The 23678-nt window shown below is 49.3% G+C and overlaps 1 protein-coding gene across 2 annotated transcripts in view; it reads left to right on the top strand.

The window, feature by feature from the left end:
* Window positions 1-23003, top strand: part of LOC116831863 (nuclear receptor subfamily 2 group F member 5-like) — a 32216-nt gene extending 9213 nt beyond the window's left edge. The window contains exons 2-4 of one of the 2 annotated variants that reach the window (XM_032792198.2): window positions 13817-14341; window positions 14431-14509; window positions 21686-23003. In XM_032792198.2, the coding sequence (XP_032648089.1) occupies window positions 13817-14341; window positions 14431-14509; window positions 21686-21893 (812 nt within the window). In that variant the 3' untranslated portion in view covers window positions 21894-23003. The remainder of the gene's footprint in view (window positions 1-13816; window positions 14342-14430; window positions 14510-21685) is intronic. The other variant, XM_032792197.2, reaches the window with a different exon arrangement.
* The last annotated feature ends 675 nt before the right edge of the window (window positions 23004-23678 follow it).

The raw sequence follows: 23678 nt of genomic DNA, 5'->3' as shown, positions 1-23678 counted from the left end.
CCTCGGAAGTTTTCCGTGATCCAAATCTTGGGTTCTATCTTTTCCAATTCAATCTAGGGCTGGCTGGAACCTTCCCCCACCCCTCCAAAATGCAGATGCAGGTTGACCAAAACATTGTTTGAATTGATCTCACATTTGTTCAATTGTTTTGGCCGAAAAACAAAGAAAAAAATCAAAACGTTTTAATCTGATGCTTTTGAAATGAAACGTTTTGATTTGAAATGACTTTTTGTTTTGAAATTTACCGTGGTCTTATTTTTGAAAAAATCAAGAGAGTAAAAAAAAAGTGCCATTCAACCCCGAATTATTCCCCCCCCGCTACTTTTTCGATTTGCCAAAAATTTCCTTTGAGAATGGCCAGTGAACCAAAAACTCAACTATTCTCACAGCTCTAATTAATACACCAGAAAATGGAAGGGTCTATTGAACCCACCTTTCCAATATGCCTAGCAATGGAGAGTTTAAAACAGCTAGGTTTTCTCCTGGCAGATCAGAGCAGGTCTTGGCTTTTAGACACCACTCCAAACAAGACGTGAGCGAAATTAATCAATTTGGTCGAGGACCAGAGGGCAAAAAAGAGTCTGGGTCAGAATCTCATCTAGTTTAATGGAGCTCCTTTGAGCTATGCTGATTTACACCAGCTGAGGATCTGGCCCTCGTCCACCAGACTGGGGCTATTTGATGTTCAGATGAAGAAGGACAAACATTTGTTTTGTGAGAAGCCTGGTGTGTGGATAAGTCAGGGAGGGAAACCCTCCGTGTATTCTCAAAGGTGCAACATGTCCAGGCATCCCTGGCCGGTGCGATTGGAACAAAACGTGTTGTTCGTTCTTTGGGGAACAGTGGAACAAACACAACAATTGTTTTGGCCAAAGAAACAACCCAGATTGGAGCGTCCATGTCGCAGCAACCCTGCTCGTTATGGCAGGATGTCACGTTTGCGGTTCTTGCACGGGGGCTCTGTCGTAACCAGGTCCTACCTTAGGACCAGCTCTTCATAAGAGCTTAGCTCCCATTTAGCCACCAAAATAATCCAGAGAGCCCAGCACTGCAAATGTTGTATTCTTGGGAAAAGCTGGCCCTTACTGAGTTGCCTAAATAGCAGTCAAGATCTTTGAAAAATGGAATGACACGTGTACCTTAGGGAAGATGTTTGAGCTAATTGCTACAGCAGGGAGTGGGGGTCAGGACACGTGGCTTCTGTTCCCAGCTCTGGGAGCAGAGTGGGGCCTAGAGATTAGAGTCAGGATTCCTGGGTTCTATTCCGAGTACTACCTCAGATTTGCTACGCAACCAGCGGCAAGTTATTTCCTCTCTCTGTGCTTCAGTTTACCTGCCTGTGCAATGGGAAGGCAGCTCTCTGCCTTGTGGAATGGTGTAGGAAGGCGGCATCTGTATTTAGGGGACACTTTGGGTGCGTCGGAGGAAAGGCGCTAGCAGAGATTGTTCTAGAAAGCGACTGTATGGCGCTAGAGTGGGGATTAAACTTTATGGCAGGCAATAGATACCGGTTATTTGGTGGGGGGGAGGGGAAAGAGGTGGAATTTCCAAATCCCAGCCGTTTTGGTTCTCAGCTCCCTTGGAACCTCTTTCAGTCGCTCCTTTCTGGCAGGATAGATTAGCTAACCCAGCTTTGCAAAACAGTCTCTGCGCCTACTCACCTAGGCGGGTGGGTCGGGAGCTCGTTTTTTGACAAGTTAGCAAAGTCACACCAATTTTTCCATCACTAGTGGGAAGCTGGAGGAGCAGATCTTGTGCCTGGGCTGGTATGTTGATTTTTTTTTTTTTTTTGTAAGGCTGAGCTCATTGAACCAGTCTCTCTGTTCCCACATGCTAATAAGAACAGATGCACAAAGCAGCCATGGATGCACTGTTGGAGCCGCCTCCCCTGCTACCCACTGCGCTAGAGACATTGAACAGTGATGCATGGATGATGGCTGCCCTCTTGGCCAATGTGCTGGGGATCAGACTGGGGAACTCCTCCACAGCTAAAACCAGGATCTGCTGCAGCTTGAGCTAAAATCCATGGCAAGGGAGGAGAACTCAGATCCTCAGTAGATCAGGAGCTGGGCAAAAATTTTCAGTCAAATTCTTTATTCACTGCAAAATGCAGTTTCGGGTCAATGAACCTAAGAACATAAGAATGGCCGCACTGGGTCAGACCAAAGGTCCGTCCAGCCCAGTATCCTGTCTACCGACAATGGCCAATGCCAGGTGCCCCAGAGGGAGTGAAGCTAACAGGCAATGATCAAGTGATCTCTCTCCTGCCATCCATCTCCACCACCCTCTGCACAAACCAAGAGCTCAGGGACGACCATTTTCTTAACCATCCTTGGCCTACTAGCCCCATTTAAAGGACTTAACTACCCCATGAATTTATCCAGTTCTCTGTTAAACCCTGTTATAGTCCTAGCCCTCACAACCTCCTCCAGCAAGGAGTTCCACAGGTTGACTGTGCACTGTATTTGTTTTAAACCTGCTGCCCATTAATTTCATTTGGTGGCACCTGGTTCTTATATTATGGGAACAAATAAATAACTTTTCCTTATTCACTTTCTCCACATCACTCATGATTTTATAGACCTATTGATTTACATGAAACTATTGCAAATCTGGGTCAAATTCAGCAAATAGTTCCAGCCAGGAAAAACTAAATAGAAAATGTCCATTTTCAATGGACTTTTCATTTCAAAATGACATTTCATTTGGAAATTTAGCTAGATTTATTTTAAACAAACAAAGATTTAAAAAAAAACGCAGAAAACAAAATGCAATTTTTTTCTTTTTTTTGGTCAAATAAAATGATAAATAGTAACAAATAGTTAGCCAGGAAATGACAAGCTACAAATTTTGGCTGCTGATCCAAAGCTGAAGGGTGTTTTGAATCCAGGGGTATCTCGTGTCTTGTGGTTTCTCTTTGCCCGGTGATCCAAGTGGACGGCTCCCTGTGAGTTCAGGAGCAGTGAATGAAACAAAATTTTGGTGAGGGAAAAAAATGAAAATTTTTGTTTCCGATTGACCTGAAACTAATTTTTTTCTGGATTTTTTGGTTTGGCTGCCAAACCAAAGACTCCATTGCCTGTCACATATGCTCCCAAGTGGGCTACACACATACTGTCTTAGCCCACTGCCGGCCTTTGCTAAATCTCTCCCCTGCTTTGCAATAGGCCCAGTAGTTGCATCCGAGCATCGTATTTAGCCCTCTGGTAACCTGCTGCTCTGAACGAGATGGGGGATAGAGTTCGACCTGTACAGCAAGGCCCACATTTGCACCCTGCAATGGGAGTGTTTAAGACCAAATGGCCTGATCCTGAGGGCACCTGTCATACCAACAGCTGTTTGGGGCGCTCTCCAGATAGGTCCATGCATGTCTCTTCCACCGTTGAATGCTCGTCCAGGAGATGACAACCACAGTCAGGCAAGAGGCAGTTTTCTGCCTTTCGAGTGAGGTCAGCTGCATCCCGTGAAGCTGCCCCATCAAATTAAATTGAGCTCATCAAGCTATCGCAAGACCCATGGGTGCTACAGTGGCTGGACTCCTGTGTCCAGTTGTGGTGCGCGTCATTTGAGGAGGAGTTTGATCAGTTGGAGAGGGCGCCAAGAGGAGCCATTAGAAAACCTGCTTTAGAGTGACGGACTCAAGGGCTCAATCCATTTTGCTTAACAAAGAGCAGGCTGAGAGGTGAGCTGGTTACTGTCTGTCTGTCCGTACGAGGGGTGGCAAATATTTAATAACAGGCCCTTCCATCTAGCAGAGAAAGGTGTGTTGTGATCCAACGGCTGGATGTTGAAGCTAGATAAATTCCGACTAGAAATAAGGTGTAACTTTTTAACAAGGAGAGTCATCAACTTCCCAAGGATCGCGGGGGATTCTCCATCGCTGACAATTTTGAAATCAAAATCGGCTGGTTTTCGATAAGCTCTGTTCCAGGGTTCTTGTGGGGAAGCTCTCTGGCTTGCATCAGGCTAGCTGATCACAACAGTCCTTGGAATCTATAACTCTCAGATCCACCCCGCTAGCTGCAGGGCGGCAGAATTCAATGCGACATGCAGCAGACAAGGCTGCTGTGCTTGCCAGCGCAGGCTGTTTCAGCCCCCGTGCTGCAACTGGACTCATGGGGTGCCGCCTGCTTGGATCTCTATGGCAAGAGAAACCACAAAGCACAGAGCATCTCCGGATCCAAAACACCCTTCAGCTTTGGGTCTGGAGCCAAAAAATCTATGGCTTGTGTCATTGCTCTGCTATGATTCTGATGTCATTGTCTCCTGGTAATACCTAGGAGCCCTAGTCGTGGACCCAGAAACCCATTGTGCTAGGTCACATATATATTTTTATTGCTATTAGGTGTATTACGGTACTGTAGATGCCCCAAGTCATGGACCAGGACCTCAGCTATGGGCTGTAGCTTTTATTGCTATTAGGTGTATTATGGTAGCATCTAGGAGCCCCTATCTTGAACTGTACAAGGGGCCGAACAAACCCCTCTCACTAATTCAGTGTCGCTGATCCAAAGGGTTCAGAAATCAGGAGTCAGGGCCTCACTAAAAATGAGGAGATTATTTTATAAAATGTCATGACTTTTAAACCAATCAACTTTGGGGTTCTTTTCGTTTGCCCTCTGGTTTTATTGTGCCTTCAGGGGTCAGGTTTCCAGCCTTCCTCCGCAGCCACAAGGGCCAGACCATTTGATGTTTTTTTTTGCTTGTTTATAATGAAAGCTGAGATTCTCCCATGATTCCGGGAGCTGGGACCCGGCGAATAACAACAAAGATCATGAGACTTGCAGTCCCATCGTGAGAGGCGGCAGCCCCTCCAGTGGGGCTGTTCCCCACCCTCCCCTCCAATTACTCAACCAAACGAAAAAGTGCATCACTGATGAAGTGAGGCCAATTCGTGCGTGTTACGTGCCCCAGCCCCTCGGCTCCACCTGCTCTGTGTCTTTTAGAGCGTATGTAGACAGGAAAGGGAGGCTTGGTGCATAGTGCACTGGACTAAGATGCAGGGGACCCAACTGAGCTCTGCTGTTGGCCTACTGGATGGCCATGGGCAAATCACGTCCCCTTTCTGTGCCTCAGTTTCCCCATCAGTAAAATGGGGACAGTGCTCTTGACCTCCTTTATTAAGCACTGTGAGATCTACTGACGATAGAGCCAGGAGGGGTGGTGGTGGTTATCTGTGCTTTCCTAAAAGACCTGCTTTATTTCAGGCACAGCCATTGGGCTGGAAGCAGGAATTAATTCAGGGGAGTCCTATGGCCCGCTGCTGTGCAGAAAGCTAAACTAGATGATCACAGTCGTCCCATCTGGCCTCCCTCCCTGTGGATCTTTGTCTGTACAGCACCCAACACAATGGAGCCCCAATCCTCATCAGAGGCGCTGGGCAAAGAGTTCATTCTCCTACTGTTTTAAGCCTGTCTGTGGTACTTACCTGGCTCCTCCTCCATTGTATCTGAGCATTTCGCACTGCAGTTGCCCTCACTACCCCTCTGTGAGGCAGGCAAGTGCTATTATCCCCCTAGAGAGACTAAGTGACTTTCCCAAGGTCTCACAGGAAAGCTGTAGCGGAGCAGGAACCCCAAAGGCAGCTTTCCTGGCTAGCACTGGTCCACCCTTCCTCTCCAGAGCCCAGGCCCCGCTGCCTCTGGGCTGATCTACAGCATTTGCTTTGGCCCATGGGAGACGTGCAGATGTCCTGTGACTCAGACACCAAACCAGCTGATGCTGGGTTCTTGCTGGGAGATTCAGAGTTTGTTTGAACCCGGATTTCATAGTGGGGCAGCGGGGAGAACTTATTTGAGTAAGAGGCAGAGAAAATCTCTCTGTGAATGCCTGCAGAGCAAGTGAGATCAGGGTTGCGTGGCTTTCATTAGATCCATCTCTTAAAAAACAGGGTAGAAGAGACTCATTCAAACTAAATCAAATCTCTTTTCCCGCAAGGGCTGCCAGGCCAGAATTCCAATGGTTCAAACACCAACAACTGGGGACTGATTTTTGGAAAGAGCTTCATCCATTCGCTATGGGTGCTAATCCTGCCCCCCAACCCCCCAGCTGTGGACTAAGGGAGGTGACTAATATCTGGTAATCGGGCTAACATCTTCGCTCCCCATAGGCACCTAAATAAACTGGTCAGATAAGATTTCCAAGAGCTTTCTCTGAAAGCAACGGCATTCTCAGGTGATGAGCGCTTTTGAAAATCTGCTCCCTCCCCACTTCATGTCGGAAATGGCTGATTTGCTTCTGACTAGCTAAATTAATGGTCTCTCACAGCACATGTTAACTCCTTGTGCTTAACAATCCGTTCCACCTTGTCTGGAGCTGGAGTACCTTTCGCAGACCCAAAGAAGAGCTCCGTGTAAGCTTGAAAGCTGGTCGCTCTTACCAACAGAAGTTGGTCCAATAAGAGAGATCTCCTCACCCACCTTGTCTAGCTGAATTAAATCACTCCAGGATTGTGCGGGCCAAGTTCCTGGCCAACAGAGAGGGAGCGTTTTATCAGAGGAAAGGGGTAGGAATGAAGCACAAAAGGCATTAGAGCTGGGAGGGAATTTTTCAAGGACATTTTTTTTGTTGGGAAAAGCTGAAACTTTTTGCAGCAAAAGGTGGGTTTGGACCAAGGTTTTTGACTTGAAATTTTTTTGTCAAAATGGGACCCTTTGACATTTTCCAAAGGAAAAATTTCATTTTTTTCCTAGTTTGAAATGACTTTTTGTTTTCCAATTCCAACTAAAGATAGCACAATTAAAAACAATGAAAGATGGTTGAAATCAAAATGAAACATCGAAATTATCAAACCAAAATGTTTCTACTGACGCGAATGAAAGATTTTTTTTTTCAGTCAGCAATTTTATGTATTTATTTTTATTTTTTGGAATTTCAACTTTTCCTCCGGATTCAGGAAGGGAAAAATTCCAAAATCTCAGAAATTTTCCCAGGATGGGAAAATCGTTTGCCAGAAGCTGGGAATGGGCGACAGGGGATGGATCACTTGATGATCGCCTGTTCCGTTCCTTCCCTCAGAAGCACCTGGCATTGGCCACTGTCAGAAGACAGGACGCTGGGCTAGATGGACCTTTGATCTGACCCAGTCAGGCCGTTCTTATGTTTTTATTTCCCACCCAGCTCTCCTTGTAACCTTAACTACAGAAAGGCTAATAACAATAACAACAATGCCTAATGAGAGCGACCCTTTATAAAAAGTATAGAGGGATAACTGTGTTAGTCTGGATCTGTAAAAGCAGCAAAGAGTCCTGTGGCACCTTATAGACTAACAGACATATTGGAGCATGAGCTTTCGTGGGTGAATACCCACTTTGTTGGATGCATGTGCATTTATAAAAAGCTTGTCAGATGTGGAGCAAACAGCTCCTACACCAATGGGCTTTACCTGCAGGTTTGTGACTTGTGCCCATATGGTCTCTAAAGAGAGATTCAGCGGCTTAGCGAAAGCATCATCAGTGATTTGCAGAGCTTTGAGATGGCAGGGGAGATTATTTTTCCTAGCAAACAGGGAGGCCAGGCTGTTGTCTAGGAAGCAGAGTGGGAGCTAGGACACTTGGGTTCTAGCCCTGCTTCTGGAAAGGAAGGTGGTAAAAGCAGATAGGAGGCAGGGCTTCCTCCCGCTGTCCCTAATGTGTGTGATTAGAACATGCTGCCACCGTGCCTTAGTTTCCCTGTCTGTAATGCATCACCATGACAGTGTATGAATTAATACTAGGACTTTGTTTATGGCTGGGTCCCAAACCCATTGATGCCAATGGTCTCAGGCCCTTAGAGGGCAGCAGTGATAGAAATTCCAAGTGTTATCACAGTGTCAAATATTTTCACCTTCCTATTGCCAGGGAACTACTTACTCAGGAGAAGCCTTTTTCATTCACAAACCTCTTTGCCCAGGTTACCCCACCCACCCCTCAACCAGCTGCACTTGACTCATGGGTGGAGCCTGATGCCATTAAAACCAAACCTCAGAATGGGCAGGAGGGGGCATTTGCGCCTCTCCTAGGACGAAACCATCTGCCCCTCTCAATATCATGGCATCACCCCCCCCCTCCCCCATTTAGTGCTGTAAATGGTCAAACTGCTGCAGGGGTGGGCGGGAGTGATTGGCCAGCATCACTGAAATAAATCCTACAGGCCCTGAGATCAGGGCAACCATCATGCCAGGTGCTGCACAGACATGGGGAAAGCCAGCCCCTACCCCAAAGAGCTCATGGTTTAACTCCAGTGGTTCTCAACCTATTTACCATCATGGGCCGCATCCAATACTACCTGTGTGGCCCTGAGGATGTCAGATGGGCCACAGCTCTGTGCTGATTGGGCCACAAGTGGCCTGGAAGCCGCAGGAGGAGAACCACTGAGCTAGACAAAAGGTGGAAGGAGAATCAGAAGCAGGTCAGCCAGGGTACGCAGCCGGCACAACTAGAACCTACTTCTCCTGAGCCCCACACCGGTACCTTACCTGCTGTGCTATGCTGCCACCCTTAAAGCCCCGCACCGTGGTACCATCCGACCACGGTGGATGCTGCAGCTGTCCGGCCGCTAGATTCTTTGAATCCTGGCAACCTCGCCCGATTAAGAGGCATAGACAGATTCTCTTAATTGCTAAGTGCCACATGGGATTTCAAAGCCACATCCACCAGGCCTGTCTCTTCTGCACCTCGTTTCATTTCTCTCGTATTCCATCTCTCGCTCTCTCTTTGTCACACCCACCCCGGCACACGCGTAAATCGCCTTGGGTTTGCGTCTCCCTTTGCTTGCACCCAGCACCACCTCCTGTGCTCATTTCAGCGGAGTCACTCCTGATTTGTGCCAGTGTAAGTGAGAAGGGCATTGGGCCCATTTTCTTCCTCCCCCTCAGCCTGGTCCTTTTAGTCTCTTTCAGTGAAACAATGCGAGATGCCCCCCCAGCCCACCTCACGCCTTCCACTGAGTTACAGGGATGTGGGGAACTAAGGCAGAGGATCCCTGGCTTTAGAACTGCGCCATCCAGCTAGAAGCGCAGTAGCTAATGCCTCTTGTTAAATACTCTCCATATGCCAAGTTCTGCCTCGTGGTGTCCCCACGGACTGCGTTGGGTGGGGCGCTCAGATGCCTCCGAGCTGCCCAGCTGTGATCGATGTTCATCCTCTCACAGCAGGGGAGACCCCTGCTCTCCCCCCGCCCACCCGGATGCGTCCTCGGGGCGATTGGCTCTGAGATGATGCCCAATGCTAGCGCCAATTGACAAGTCCCGGGAGCCCCAAGTCCTCTCTCTGCACAGCTGGGGAAGCGGCAGGGTGAGCTTCCCACATACAAGCCCTTGACCCTGCCTCTGAGGAGAGAGAGGAGTTCAGCCTCCATGGCCCAGGCAGTCCTTGGCCTCCCTGCTGGGGAGACCCGGCAAACTCATTCCACCAATGGGAAGCACCTTTGGGCTGCAAGGGAAATGGGGACTCAGAACCTGATCCTGCAAATTCCTCACTTCCAAGAGTAAGTGTTCCCAGGATCAGCCTCACTGCAGAACCTGACACCCCATCCCGACTGGCAGGTCATTTTATTTTAATCAGTTTCGTCTTTGGGGGGGAAGGTCCCATTTTAGAGTCCGAATTCAAGGCGAACAAAGAGGGCCTGATTCTGATCCTGTTTACACCAGTTTTACAAAGCAGAGACACCACTGACTTCAGTGGAATCACTCCCCATTTACCCTGGCATTACTGAGATCAGAGTCTGGCTCCGGAAGTGGCTCTGAACCTGGGTTTGCCACCTGTGGGAGCCTCCTGGATTCTTTACCAATACCAAGCACAGAATCTCTTGAACCTGGTTCTCCTTAGCCGTGTGTCCCATGTGGTCAGCGTCAGAACAGCAGATTTTTACCCAGTTGGCATGCACTGATGTAAACGTCTGCACAAGATGCAGGGCACTGGAGAATCAGGACTTCCCGACTCTGGTCCTAGCCAACAACCGCTGATTGTGGGGTTTAATATCGCAAAGCAAATAACAGAAGCCCCCCCAAATGAGCTGAATCCTGTATTAGACCCAAATCCAAATTTTGCAGCTCCATGGAGCACAATACACTTAACGTCACTGGTTCTGCTCTTGGGTTCCTGTGTCTCTTCCATTTCTTAACAGTGCCCCCCTGCCCCCGTACCCCCGTTTCCCTCCCAAAACTGTGATTCAGAAGCGGCTCTGAACAGGGAATCAGACCCAGCATATAGGGGAAAGATTTACAAAACTTGATCTGCTTACACCCTCAGAGCACTGGCTGTGTTTTCATTTCAGCCCAAACAGGTTTTTAATTCAGACCCTTCCCTTGCACGCTGGAAATAGAGTTGGGTGAGACTATGCCTCTGAAACATTTTCTGACTGCACAGTGCAGATTTTGGCCGACTGATTCACGGGTCTGGGTCAATTTCGTTGAATTGTTTCGGTTAAAACAAAATTGTGAACAAGTCAAAAGGTTTCATTTTTTGACATTTTGGTAACAAACTGTTCCCATTTTTTCAGATTTTGACTTAAAAAGGCAAAACCATTTTTAAAAAGGTGGAAGTCGAAAGGAAACATTTTGGGTCGGGTTGAACATTTTGTTCAACCTGAAAATATTTTTTTTCGATTTGCTGAAAATGCTGAAAAATTTCGTTTGCGTGTCCACCGAAAACAATTCCCCTCCCCACAGCTTTTCAGACCTGCCAGCAAACCAAAAGACCTGTTATACACAGCTCGATCTGGAATCTCAAAGCCAAGATCCTTGGGCTCCTGCGGGGGCATTTGAGAGTGAAACCTACTAGTAACAAACAAGTTAAATTGACCAGTGTCACTCTATCTAGCTCAGGGTTTTACATGGCCACTCACCATCGCAATATCTGGGCACATTCCATTTAAAATCTAGAGCACGAGCAAAATCCCTAGGGGATTTCATGGCGTCTCTGGCACTTTTCCCTTTTAGGGGGTCAAAACTCTGCTTGGGGCAGGGTGCTTTTAGGGGTTGGGATTTTTTAGATTTTATTAATTTCCTTTTTGGGTGGGGGGTTGTAGGTGTTTGGGTGCAGACAGGGTGCCAGTGTTGGTTCAGGGGTAGATACAATGTCTGCATTGGGAGTAAGGGACAGACGGGGTGGCAGTATTAGGGGGTAGATGGGAAGCCTGTTTTGGGGTTCAAAGGTAGAGGGGGTGTCAGTGTTGCAAGTGTGAAGAGGAAGCGCTAAGACAGTCAGCCTCTGGATTTGACTGATCTCCCCAGGGAATTCATTCCATAGCCAGATTTCCCACCCACCCCCCACCCTCCCCTCATGGTATAATGTTCCTGTGAGAGCTGGGAGAAATGCAAGCAAATAAAACAGGATCAATGGTGAAAAGTAAATTTAATTTTAAAAGTTCTTTCAGTCTGAATCATCTCAGGGCTTAGTCAACAAAAGATTTTTTTTATTCCTGTAGAAGGAGCCTGGTTCTCCATTTGCCCCACACCTTGTGCAGTCATTTACACTAGTGCAACGCCAGTGTGAAACTCTGCCATTCTGGTGTGGTAGCACTTTGCACCAGCGGCAATGACAGCACAAGGCGCAGGGCAGTGGAGAATCCGAGTTTTAAATGTTTATTTCTAGCAAACCATCTAGACGGCAGTGTGGCTGAGTATATGGAAGACAGGGTCCTCAGCAGTACCGGGTTCTGTTCCTAGCTCTGAAACTGGCCTGGGTGGGTGACGGTGGGCAAGTCACTGCCTCGCTCGGTGCCTCAGTTTCCCCATCTGTAAAATGGGAGTAATGATATTGACCTTCCTTTATGAAGCGCTTTGAGACCTCTGGATGAAAAGTGCTGAAGAACAGCTAGGGATGATAATAATAATAATGATTAAACCCCAGGCTTCAGGGTTCAAATGAAGCTCTAACTATTAAGAATCAGGATGGGACCTTCATGGGGGCAGATTTTCCCACTTCTGCCTTCTACAGGGTTCTACGCTTTCCTCTAAAGCAGCTGATGCTGGGCGCTGCAGGAGACAGGCCACTGGGCTAGCTGGACCTAGGGTCTGCTGCCATCTGGCAATGCTGGTGTTCCTAATCAGACAAGATTTGCTTTTTGCTTTTCTAATTAACGCCCCAGTCTGGACCCGGCTCTCCCCACAGGCCGGTGTCAATCTGGAGCGACTCCATGGAAGCCCACAGAGGTAGACTGCTGTGAACAGACTCAGCCTTTCTCATTTTCCTAGGGGCGTCAGCAGGGAATGCTAGAGTGTGGTGGCGCCCTGAACTCAGAGCTTGGGCAATAAAGATCAATGGCCATGGCAGGGACTGTGCGTGCTCAGCATTCTTGAAAAATCTCAGGCCTTAAACGCAGGAATCTGATCTGGTAACCTGTCTCCGAAAGCATCTGGGGCTAGATGCCTCAGAGGACACCGCCTAGTGGACACCGGTGGAATAACCTACCCCTGGAGGAAGTTCCTTCCTGACCTCATCAGGGAGTGGCTAGCTCACGCCCTGAAGCAGAAGAGTTTATAGCCCTTATAAATTTAACACCATCTAAACTAGGTATAAATCTGTCCACCTCAGCAGTCAGATATTTTCCCCCACTGTGGTTCTTACCATCTTTGTGACCTTATTTCTTTTCTCCCTCTAGACTCATATGGTTGATTCCTCCCTGACTCCTCTCTCTTTTGATCGGAGGCCTGGCCTGTTTCAGAAAGACGTGTCGTATCTGTGCCAGGGTGATTAAATCTCACCCTTCAGGGCACAGAGGATTCAGAGGTCGCTGAAATCTCATGACACGTACGCCTGAGACATTGCGAAGGTTGTAGGAACAGGCCTCTGATCACATAGGGTTTCAGCCACCTCATTATTATCTGCCCTTGGCAGCTTGGGCCCAAATCTCACAAACTTTCCCACTTAACCCAACTCTCAGTTCAGCCTCAGACCCGAATCCTAAACCAGAGCAGGTTGGGAACTTTCCAACCAAACAATTCTCATTGGGAAATGCCAAGGGAAGAAAAGCCCACTGCTCTAAGGATAGAGGCTTGGCGCTGCGACTCGGCCGACCCTGCAGCTAAAAAGCGGGGAACATGCTGGACGAAAGAGACCTCGGACAAAGCGGAGAAGATTTAGTCTTTTAGGAAGCTTTGGTTGATCCCCCGTAAATGGAAACCAAGATGTCACTCGCCTTCCCTCTCCCTGCCCCCTCCCCGTCGCAGCCCAGTCCTTTACCTTGCTGTTTTGATTATTATTTTTTGGGGTGGGGGAATAAATACGAAAATTCCATGAGTGGGACCCACCCCAGGTAGCCAGGTGGGGAGGGAGCTCATCGGAGATGTGGGAGAGCAAGGCCTGAGTTCCTGGTCTAGTTTTCCAGCCAGCCCTGCCCAAAGTGTCATCTGCATCTCAGTCCCCTCCCCCAGTCGCTCTTCGTTCTAGCCCATTTAATTCCCCTGCAACCTAGTGATTCTTTCTTTCTTTCTTGATATTAGAGTAGAGGCCCCGGCTAAGCTCAGAATCCCAGCTAGACGCTTCTGCCCTCAAAGAGCTTCCGATCCAGATAGGCCAGGTGGTCAAAGGGTGGGTGGGGGAAACAGAGGCACAGAACGGAGAAGCAATTTGCCTGGGCCAGGACTGTCCCAAGGTCCAATTCTAATTGCAAGCTTTGATGGGACGTCATTGCAGCCTGGGTGTCTTGCAAGACCCCGGAGAAGGGAAGATGATCTGGCTCAGATCAAGGGCAGGACTGGGATTAGAACCAGGTTACCCGAGCCTCAGGCCAGACGGTTACCGACAGAGCCAGAGCATCTCTGCTAGCCCCCAGCTTTCGCTGCAGCTATTCCTGTGGTGATCCCGTCTCTTCTCTTCTCTCCCACTCACCGCAGCCGTGCAACGGGGACGCATGGCCCACACGCAGACCAGCCCGGGCCAGTACCTGCTGAACAACGGAGACCCGTACAATGGCCACTCCTACTTGACTGGCTTCATCTCCCTGCTGCTGCGGGCGGAGCCCTATCCAACCTCCCGCTATGGGGCCCAGTGCCTGCAGTCCAACATCATGGGCATCGAGAACATCTGTGAGCTGGCCGCCCGCCTGCTCTTCAGTGCCATCGAGTGGGCCAAGAACATCCCCTTCTTCCCCGACTTCCAGCTCTCCGACCAGGTGTCCCTGCTGCGCATGACCTGGAGCGAGCTGTTTGTGCTCAACGCCGCCCAGTGCTCCATGCCGCTGCATGTAGCCCCACTGCTGGCGGCCGCCGGCCTCCACGCCTCGCCCATGTCGGCCGACCGGGTGGTGGCCTTCATGGACCACATCCGGGTCTTCCAGGAGCAGGTGGAGAAGCTCAAGGCCCTGCACGTCGACTCGGCGGAGTACTCCTGCCTCAAGGCCATCGCTCTGTTCACGCCAGGTGAGTGGTGCTCAGGGGCGTGGCTAGGGCAGATCTCTCCCCCCCCACTGGTGATTCCTGTCTCAAGCCCCTCCCTTTGTTTGCACCAGGTGAGTTGCAGCAAGGGGCAGGGGCGGAGCTAGAGCAGGTGACTGGTGTCTTTGAAAGCCATTGTCTTGAGCACGCCAGGTGAGTTGTGCTGGGGGATGGGGCAGGGCTGTCTCCTGTTTGTAGCTGCCTCCTCCCCATCCTTAGGGCTGGTTACAAATTGTGGCTTTCAGCCCAAATTTTCCACCTCGTTTGACATTTTCTTAGTGGGATCTAAAGCCTTTTGGTTTTGAGGGGTAGCTCCTCTGTCCCTTGGCCTCCGGGGAGAGAAGGGGGTGGGCAGCAGGGGAGGTGGAAAAAATGTTCATTTCTGTTTTTAGTGTCAGGATTTTATGTTTGTTTCACGTTCTGCTTTTTTTTTTTTTGTTGGTCAGGTTCACTTTCACCTGCTAGAGCAAAATGCTGGTACTCTTTAGGGTTTTCAACATCACAAGAGAATTGCATAAAAAAAAATCATGAAATGTTTCCGTTAATATCGGGTTTTGTTAAAGTGCCTCGTTTTTAAAACAAAACCCTAATTTGGGGATGTCGGGGCTAAATTGACAGCACGGCGTTGCCAACACTCATTGATTTTATCGTGAGTCTCACAACGTTTGCTAGTTTTCTTGAAGCCCCAGCTCCTGGACTCATGTGACTACGTGGGACTCTTAACTTTATTCTTTCTCTGCTTTTCTTTTGTCATAGCAGAAAAAAAGCTTTGAAGCCATGACCCTGAAAGGGTAAAAAGCCCCCAAATACAAAAACAGAAGCACAGACGGTGAATGCAAAGAAACCCAAATGAATTTCTCTTTAAATTTTTTCTTTAGTCATTTTAAAGCCAATTGCATGATGGGGGGCGGGATCTGACAAGTGGTTTTTGAACACAGGAGGTTCTAAAGGTCTTTCTGAAGGTGAACTTCAAAGCAAAAAAAAGTTAAAGAAAAAAGTTAAACCCTGATTTGTGCATTCAGAGTCCCATCTCCATGGATCAGGCCATGAGCTGCATCCAGCAGTGAAATCAGATTTAGTTCATTTCTCTCAATCCTTCCTCTGGATTTTCAGAAGAATTTAACATCCAGCAGCTCTCTTTTAGGCACCTAAACACCAACAAAGGGGCCAGATTTTCAAGACTGTGCTGAGCACCCAGCAGCTTGCATTGTTCTCTATGGAAACTACTGGATTATAATTCTCAGTAGACGCTGCTGGTTGCTGAGTCTGTTTGAAAATCTGCCCCTTGGTAGTTTCTGGCTTAATTAACATTCATCAGGTGGAATTTTGAGAGACACAATTTTTTTTTTGCTGAAAATTCACCCAAACCCAAATTGTTCTCAAAACAGAGTCAGTTTTGATGAACCTCCCAACTCAAACAATTACTGGGGAAAGAAAGTTATGAGACTGTCAAAATGTTTCATTTCTGACATTTGCAAAACCAAAAAGAGTCTGTTTCCTGAGATGAAACAATTGTTTGTTTTGAAATGTTGGTAAATTTAGGCTTAAAAAAATGGGGTGTTTTAATCAAAAGGTTGACATTGAAATAAAACGTTTACAAATGATCAAAGCAAAATGTTTCAAATCGACCTGACCCAATTTTCCTGCCCCCCATAATTTTGATTTGCAAAAATTTTTGAGATTTCGATTTTACATCCTGATTCAGGGTGGGAAATTTTTTGATAATAGCTCAAAAATTTTCATGGATCAGGAAAACTCTTTGTGGCCCAGCTGTGAGAAGAGGATCCATTACAGATAATACCGTGGCTTGCATGGAGACTTTGTGGATTCTCTATTTGTCCTGCATCTTGCTCAGTTATTTAGACTGGTGCACAGTGAGTGCACCCCACTACCGTTCTGATCTGGGAGCATCTTACACTCACTTTGCACTGCTGAATGTTTCTCAGGGGCCTCGGTCCACACAGGAATCTGGGGCTTAGCTCTGGTTTCCTCTTTGCTATGTGGCTCTCCTTGAAATCGATGGTTTGCCCCTTGGGGTGCCTGCAGCAAAGTCATTGTGTTGGACTTGTGACATCAGCCGTTGCCGGGGCAGTAGGTTCTGATGTCACAAGCACTGGGGGGGTCTGACTTCACCGTAACGCTGCACAGCAGAACTGGGAGGTGGGGTGCAAAGAAGAGCGGTTGTTAGAAAAAGCCACTACCCACAGCAGCACAAGAGGGCAGTGATGGGTGGGGGTGTTTCCTTGTTCTGATTTTCCACACTCACTCTGGTGCCGGAAAATCCACATGGAAGTGCTAGCTGGGGTCTGGGTGGAATCTAGCATATACTCCCTTCATGCTGAACCGCGCAGCAAGGCATATACTTAAGTTGGGTCATCCAGCATTGGTTGTAGGTGGAGAAATATGAATGGGTTATTGGTCTATTCCAGCAGGATCATAAGTCTCTGAGGACACGGTAGGCAGGTGACCCACAGACTGGATAGCTTAGACATTTGTTCCGGTCTGGCAAAAAGCAGGATCAATGGATCAATAGTCTGTTCATCTCTTGGCAAGTCTGGTATTCCTAGCCACACATGGAAATTAATCTGAGATCAGATGTCTTTAAAAAAGTCTAGACATTTGCACTCAGTTCAGGCCTGTATTTCCAAGTCGGCTGTTTCGCTGCTGCGGCATTCCAGTCAGCGAATAGATTGACCCCTGATCACTGACGGATGGGGTTTTAAAGCGGAAACCTGGTGAAAAATCAGCACTTCTCAATTAAGGTTAAAATCCCCCATCTGATCCTAGTCAGGAAGGGATGATATTGTACTGGCCAGGGAATGCCTGGATGGATTAGTGACCTGTAGGCCTGTTCTATTACCGACAGATAGGAGTCACTGAAAATGCTGAGTCCAGCCCCCTCTGCCTAAATCACAAGATTGGCTCAAAACCACAAGGGTTTTTATACAATTCTCTTGCAGTGCTGGAGACCTGACAGATCGCCAGCATTTTGTGAGTTCAGGAGAAAGGGAAGCTGATTAAAAACAGACCGTGTCACTAAGGAGGTTCACTGAATCAGGGAAGTCAAAAACCCGGCAAAGAAAAAACAGAAATGAACATTTCCCCCCTCACCTCTCCCCGCTTTTCGGGAGACGATTTCTTTTTCAATAGCAAATGTGAGCTTCACGTTTTCCAGCTTCTAGCTGCAACCAGCAGGGCGAGAAAGGTACTTTAAAAAAAATAATTAACAAGCAGAAGTAAGAAGGAAAGCTGAGATTCTCCGATCATCCCCTGATGCCGGGAGCTGCCGCTTTAAGGAAAATCAGCTGCTGTCGCAAGAGGCCTGGCGACGCCGTGATGAGAGCTGCAGCTCAGGTCTGGCAGGGTTTCCCCTCCATCCGGGAATAGCCATGCGTGTGCCCCTTACGCAAGGGATCCCACCGTGCCTGACCGCATGGCCCTCATGGCAATTGTCTGGGAAGGCAGCTAAAGAGGGCCTCAGACTTTGACATCAAACGGCATCGATCAGGCTGATCTCAGTGTGGAATATGGGCAGGTTTGCTTCATAGGGGGCCCTGTCAGCCTTTCATGCTGGCTTCCCAGAGGCCCCAGCTGACCTTGCTCCTCTATGGTGCTGGGTGTTGTACCATGCCTAGCAAACGGTCCTGCCCCAAGGAGCTTATAACTCACTGGAGGGGATGGAGAAATGATTTGCCCAAGGCCACCCAGCAAAACCAGCAATAGAATCCAGGGGTCCTAGACCACTTCCCTCACCACTGGACCACACTGCTTTTACTGGCCTCTGCCTCCCAGCCTGAGTGACCATGCGTTTTGCTGCTCCAGGCAACTCTCAGTGATCCGTCTGTGTGCCACTTCACAGATCCCATCTCCTGTGTCTTCTATACACAGCCTGATCCGACTTGTCATTTGTTCCAGCCGCTCATGCCAGGGCCAAGTGCCAGCCTGCTAGATAGCACCACGCAGGGCCCATGGAGAAGCACCCCCTTTTTCCGGTCAAGGCCATGTGTGCAGCAGAGCAAGCTACCGCAGCAGCTGGACACTGCCCTCGGCCCCAGCACGCTGCCAGCCTTGACTGGCAGACGAGCCGAGAAGAGAGCTCAGTTTCCAGGCCACTGACCAGTGATATTTGGTCTCGACTCCATCTAGGCCGAGCTGCATGTACCCCTTTCTCCATCCCCTGAGCCAGCCAGTCTTACTCAAACCAGATTAATTCCCCTGACCATTTAGAACCAGAAAGTGGACAGATTTTTAGAAGGAAAATTTTCCAGGCTTCCCCACTTTCCCCCCAAATACATTTTCACTGTCAAGGAATTCCTAGCGTGGAATTCATTTTCTGGGACACCTCCCTTCCTGACACACACACAGTGAGGTCTCCTCCAGTGCTGCTAGCTCTTGTGGCTTTATCGCGAGTCTCCTGCTATTTCACTCCATTTTTTTAAAGCCCCTGCTCCTGGAGTCATGTGACGATGTGTAAATCTCGGCTTTCAGTTACCAAAACCACAAAGTTTCTGGCCCCTGTAGGAGCACAGAAAAGCTTGAAAATGTGACTCCCAGTGGAAGGGAAATCAAAAAAGAGCCTCAGATTTTTTGTTTTGTTTATATCTCAGGGCCAGCAAGCTTGGGGATCATAGCTAAGGTCCTTCTCCCCCTGCCTTTGTAAAACTGTTGCTGCTAGTCCATTGGACTGGCTGTCTCTGTGCTAGATTCAGAGAGCCCTGGAAGAGAAGAGCAAGCAGGTCAGAATTGAGGGGAATCAGCCAAGCTGGGGGTGGGACTAGGGCTGGAATAGCGGGTGGGGCTGCACGTTGCAACTGAGGGGCATCAGGGGAACATCAAGACTGCTAGAGCAGGATGGGGTGTGGGTCAGGAGTGAGGTGCATGGGCAGAACTGTAGGTAGTGGGGGTCCTAGGGCTGGAATAGCAGAAGCACTAAGGGCCATCATCAGAGCTCTGGGAGGAAGCAGGGCGGGACGCAGAACAGGACTAAGGTGCATGGACAGAGCCAAACAGCATGAGTAACCCGGTTGCTCACACCAATAAGAGGAAGGCAGCATGGACTAGTGCCTAAGGTCTGGCGAGGCTCTCACGAGACCTAGCTTTTAATCCTGGCTCTGCCACTGACCTGCTGTGTGATCTTGGGTAAGTCACTTTGCCCCTTTCTGCTTCAGTTTCCTCAACCACTCTTTGTCAATCTGATCCATTTCAATGACAAGTTCTTGGGGATAGGGTCTGCCTCTTGCTACATGTATGTACAGCATCTGGCACAATGGGGCCATGATCTCAGTTGGGGGAAGGGTCTCTATGCCTCTGCTCCCACTCCCATGCTTGGTCGGTTTTGTCTATTGAGACTAAGCTCTGCAGAGCAGAGGCTGGATGTGCAGCACCCGGCACCGCAGGGACCTGATTTCAGCTGGGATCTCTAGGACCTGCCATAACAACAACGAAGCCACAACACTGGAGAGATTTTTGCAAGGCACCCCTAAGGCACCCAAGGGAGTGAGGCACAAACAGCCTGTCCTTTCCCCGCCCCCCGCACTGCACCGTCTAGGGGCACCCCATCCACCAGGCCCCTTGGTGGTCTTTGGAGGAAGGGTGGCTTGATGAGAGTTTTTAGGAGCCAGCTATTGTTGGCGGCGTTGGAGTTGTTCTTTCAGCCCGGGCTAAATGTCTGTGTAATAGCGGGGCCGCATCTGAAAGGCTGCGGGTGTGAATGTGTTAGCGCCGAGCCCCCTTTCAGAGCTGTCAATGGTGGTCACGGCCCCCGACTGAATGGTGAGAGCTCATTCAGGGCTATGAAAGGAGCCCCTTCTCCTTTGCCTCAATTCAGGCCGTGAATTGAGCAAACTCGGCTGGGCCGGGGGTGTCCTTTATTGCAGGCTGGGAAACACCGACCTTCACCCTGCTCCTTGCACGTCGGGCCCTAGGGGAACCGCTCCCGCTTCGAGGATGAATGGCTGGGGTTGGGGAGATGTGTCTGGAAGGAACCTGGGGGTAAGCGTTGCTCTAGAGAGAATAGGCTGCTGGGATATTTAGAGGGCAAGGCAGAGAGGCGTTTGGGGATTGGGGACGAGGCTGCACTGAGCGAAGCAGTTTGGAAGGGCGAGGAATGGAACGGTCGCTTTCTCTTTGATCATGGAGATGTTTATCGGCACCTTCCATCCCAAAGGGTCTTGAAAAGCCCTGGGGAAATTGCAGCAGCCGCTGCTACGATGCAGCCACTGCTGGGGTGGGACGCAGCAGCTTTGGAACAGCGCACAAAAACGCTGCGCACATTTTAGGGCCGGAAGGGAAAACTAGCATATGCAGCACAGCGGGTTGAAAACTTCAAACCGAAGTGCCAGTTCTTTCTTTTCGGCTGGGTTTGAAACAGATCCATTTCTCACCCGGAAAATGATTTTTCCCAGGATTGTTTAACAATTGAAATCACGATTGAAGATTTTCCTTTATGAAAAAATCTGGCTTTTGAGAATGATTTTGGTAAAAACGTGCCACAGAGAAAGAAAAGCTGAGAGTCTCTAGCCATGGATTTTCCGTTATTGCAAAAATGGCCATTTTTATGCCTCCGAAGAGTTTTCATTTAGAATCTTTCACTTAGTGCTGGTATCCGCTGATGTTTGGGGGTGGAGGGGGAAGAACTTTTGGCAAGGTCTTATGTAGCATATTGCAGTTTAAACAAGACTCTGACGCAAGCTCCCTTACTCGGCCGAAGGTCTCAGAACTTTAACGAGCCCAGGTGGCTAGTGGTTTGGTTCAGGAATTATACAAACTGTAAAACCTGCTCATTTACCAAAATAAGGGTGCAGCTAAAATTGGGGAGTGGGAGCCAGGGTTCCTGGGAGGGAGAACAGTCAAGTGGCTAGAACAAGGGGCACTGAAATTCAGGCGTCTCTAGGTTCTATTTCCACTTGTGATCTTGTGACAGTCAATTGACTTATCAGTGCCTCAGTTTCCCAGGTTCTCTTGCCTCTCCACATCCAGTCCCTCTCTGTTCTTTGATACTCACCTGTTGCATCATGTACATAACTGGGTTGGGAACTGCTTGGAGACAAGCACTGAGTTTGTTTGGTCACCCTGTAATGTGCCTAACGAGCTTCTGGTCATTGATTTGATCCCCATTGCCAAGGAGTCCTGCAGGTTAATTTGCTGTGCCAGGGAGACCCACAGGTTAACCTTTACTGTGCCAGGGAGTCCTACAAGTTATCCCCAACTGTGACCTGCGGCAGGGAGTTCCACAGATTAACCCTGACCATGCCCTGCAGAACTGCCCTGTACAGGCTGCTACCGAGAGCTGTGTTCCCTCACCCACCACCTCCCTTGTTCTTCTTGCAGATGCAGTGGGCCTCTCGGATCTGGGCCCCGTGGAGAGCATCCAGGAGAAGTCGCAGTGCGCCCTGGAGGAGTACGTCCGGAATCAGTACCCCAACCAGCCCAGTCGCTTCGGCCGGCTGCTGCTCCGCATGCCCTCCCTGCGCATCGTCTCCGCACCCGTCATCGAGCAGCTCTTCTTCGTCCGCCTGGTGGGCAAGACGCCCATTGAGACCTTAATCCGGGACATGCTGCTGTCGGGATCTAGCTTCAACTGGCCCTACATCCCCATGCAGTGAGGAGGGCGGCAGGAGGAGCTGGGGTTTGTGGGGCAGCGGAGACGCGCCCCTGGATTCCATCCGGAGCAGGAAGGATGCTGTGACCCCTCCCTGCTTTGGAGGAATGGGCAGGACTCACCGCCGGCACGTTGGAGGGCGGGAGTTGACGGTCCCCGGCACTGGGGCGTGGGGCGTGAGGCCCAGCGTCTGGGCTCTGGAGAACAAAGGGGAGTGGAACTGATTCTTGAGGGGATCGATTCTCAAAAGGCCCTTCCTGTTCCATTTCCAATGGGGCAGGAATTCCCACTTGTCCCCCCAGCCCCGATCTAATCTACCAGCGTGACACAGACATAACCACATTTAATCATGCAGCTCCCTGCACCCATTTGCTTCTGTTTGACCTGTACGCACGGAAAAATCTGTACCTTCCTCCTACCCCAGCCTGCGAGGGGACTCTGCAAACCAGGGACAACCTGCACCCCATCCGTGGGACTTCCAAGCGCCCAACGACTTGCCACTGCCTGGCAGCTGGGCAGCTGAGCCCTCGCGAGCCTGTCTCTGGCTTTTGACTATATTTGGTGTCCGGCAGCTGAGAACTGAGGACTCATTACCGGAGTGGCCTTGATCATGCGACAAATTGCTCTCTCCCTTTTTGGTGGGGGCAGGAGGGTTGTCAAAAAAAAAGGGGGAGTCGGGGGGTGTCCGGGCTTGGTAAGACACACACAAAGCTGAGCCTGCAATCTCATTGCCTGTGTGTGCGCGCGCGCGTGTGTGTGGTGGGATGGGGACGGGTGAAGTTTACCAGTTCCCTTGGAATAAAAGAGGCCTGAGGCATGGACTATTTATAAATAAAATAAACCTATATTATATCCTGAATTCTTCTGTTCTCCCCTTGAACATGAAAGTGTATATCCCCCCCGTCTCCTTTTGTTTTTTAATTTTCCCCTTCTCCTTTGTAAAGATATTTTGCTGTGGATTGTGGATTTCTCTTTGGAAACAAACAAAACAAAACAAAACCAAAAAAAACCCACCACTTCTTTTTTTTTGGTGGAGCTGGCGTTATAATTAAAACTGATGATTGCTGAATTCATTCCAGGTTTTCTTCTTCTTGCTGGAGTGCCCTGGGGCTCTGCGCATTTGGGAAGCTGAGCTGTCTGTTCGCCAGCCACCGCGGCGGAGACAGATGGTCCCACCTAGTGGGATGGAGCACGTGTCTTGGGGAAAATCTAGCCCAGCCGCGACTGTTACATGTTACCTTGGTAGAAAGGATGTAAAGGAAGCAGGGCCGGTGATGCAGGTTCAGGGAGGGAGACTTATTCCAGGGGTGCTTAACTTTAAGCCAGCATGGAAGTGTCATTCCCGAATCCTGCATGCGGATGCTTTACTGAACCTGGACCATAGCGGGGGCTAGGGTGACTAGATGTCCTAATTTTATACGGATAGTCCTGTTTTTTGGGTCTTTTTCTTATATAGGCTCCTAGTACCCCGCCCCACCCCATCCCGATTTTTCACATCTGCTGTCTGGTCACCCTAGTCGGGGGCAAGATCTGACACCGAGATGTACTCAGACTAACTCCGTAGCTCCAAACGCCACTGACCCCTGGGGAGGTTTGGGTCTCAACTGCATCACTGGATCTTTTCTGTAGAGTGGCCTGAACCAGAACCCCAGATCTGGCTGTTTTGTGGCTCTGATCTGGGGATCTTTCATTCAATGCCTTGGTTACAGGGTTCAATGCTGA

Source organism: Chelonoidis abingdonii, chromosome 11 (assembly GCF_003597395.2).
Source record: "Chelonoidis abingdonii isolate Lonesome George chromosome 11, CheloAbing_2.0, whole genome shotgun sequence".
In the NCBI taxonomy this organism is placed as follows: domain Eukaryota; kingdom Metazoa; phylum Chordata; order Testudines; family Testudinidae; genus Chelonoidis; species Chelonoidis abingdonii.
The sequence above is the reverse complement of the archived record's forward strand: the minus strand, read 5'-3'. Positions and strand labels throughout refer to the sequence as shown.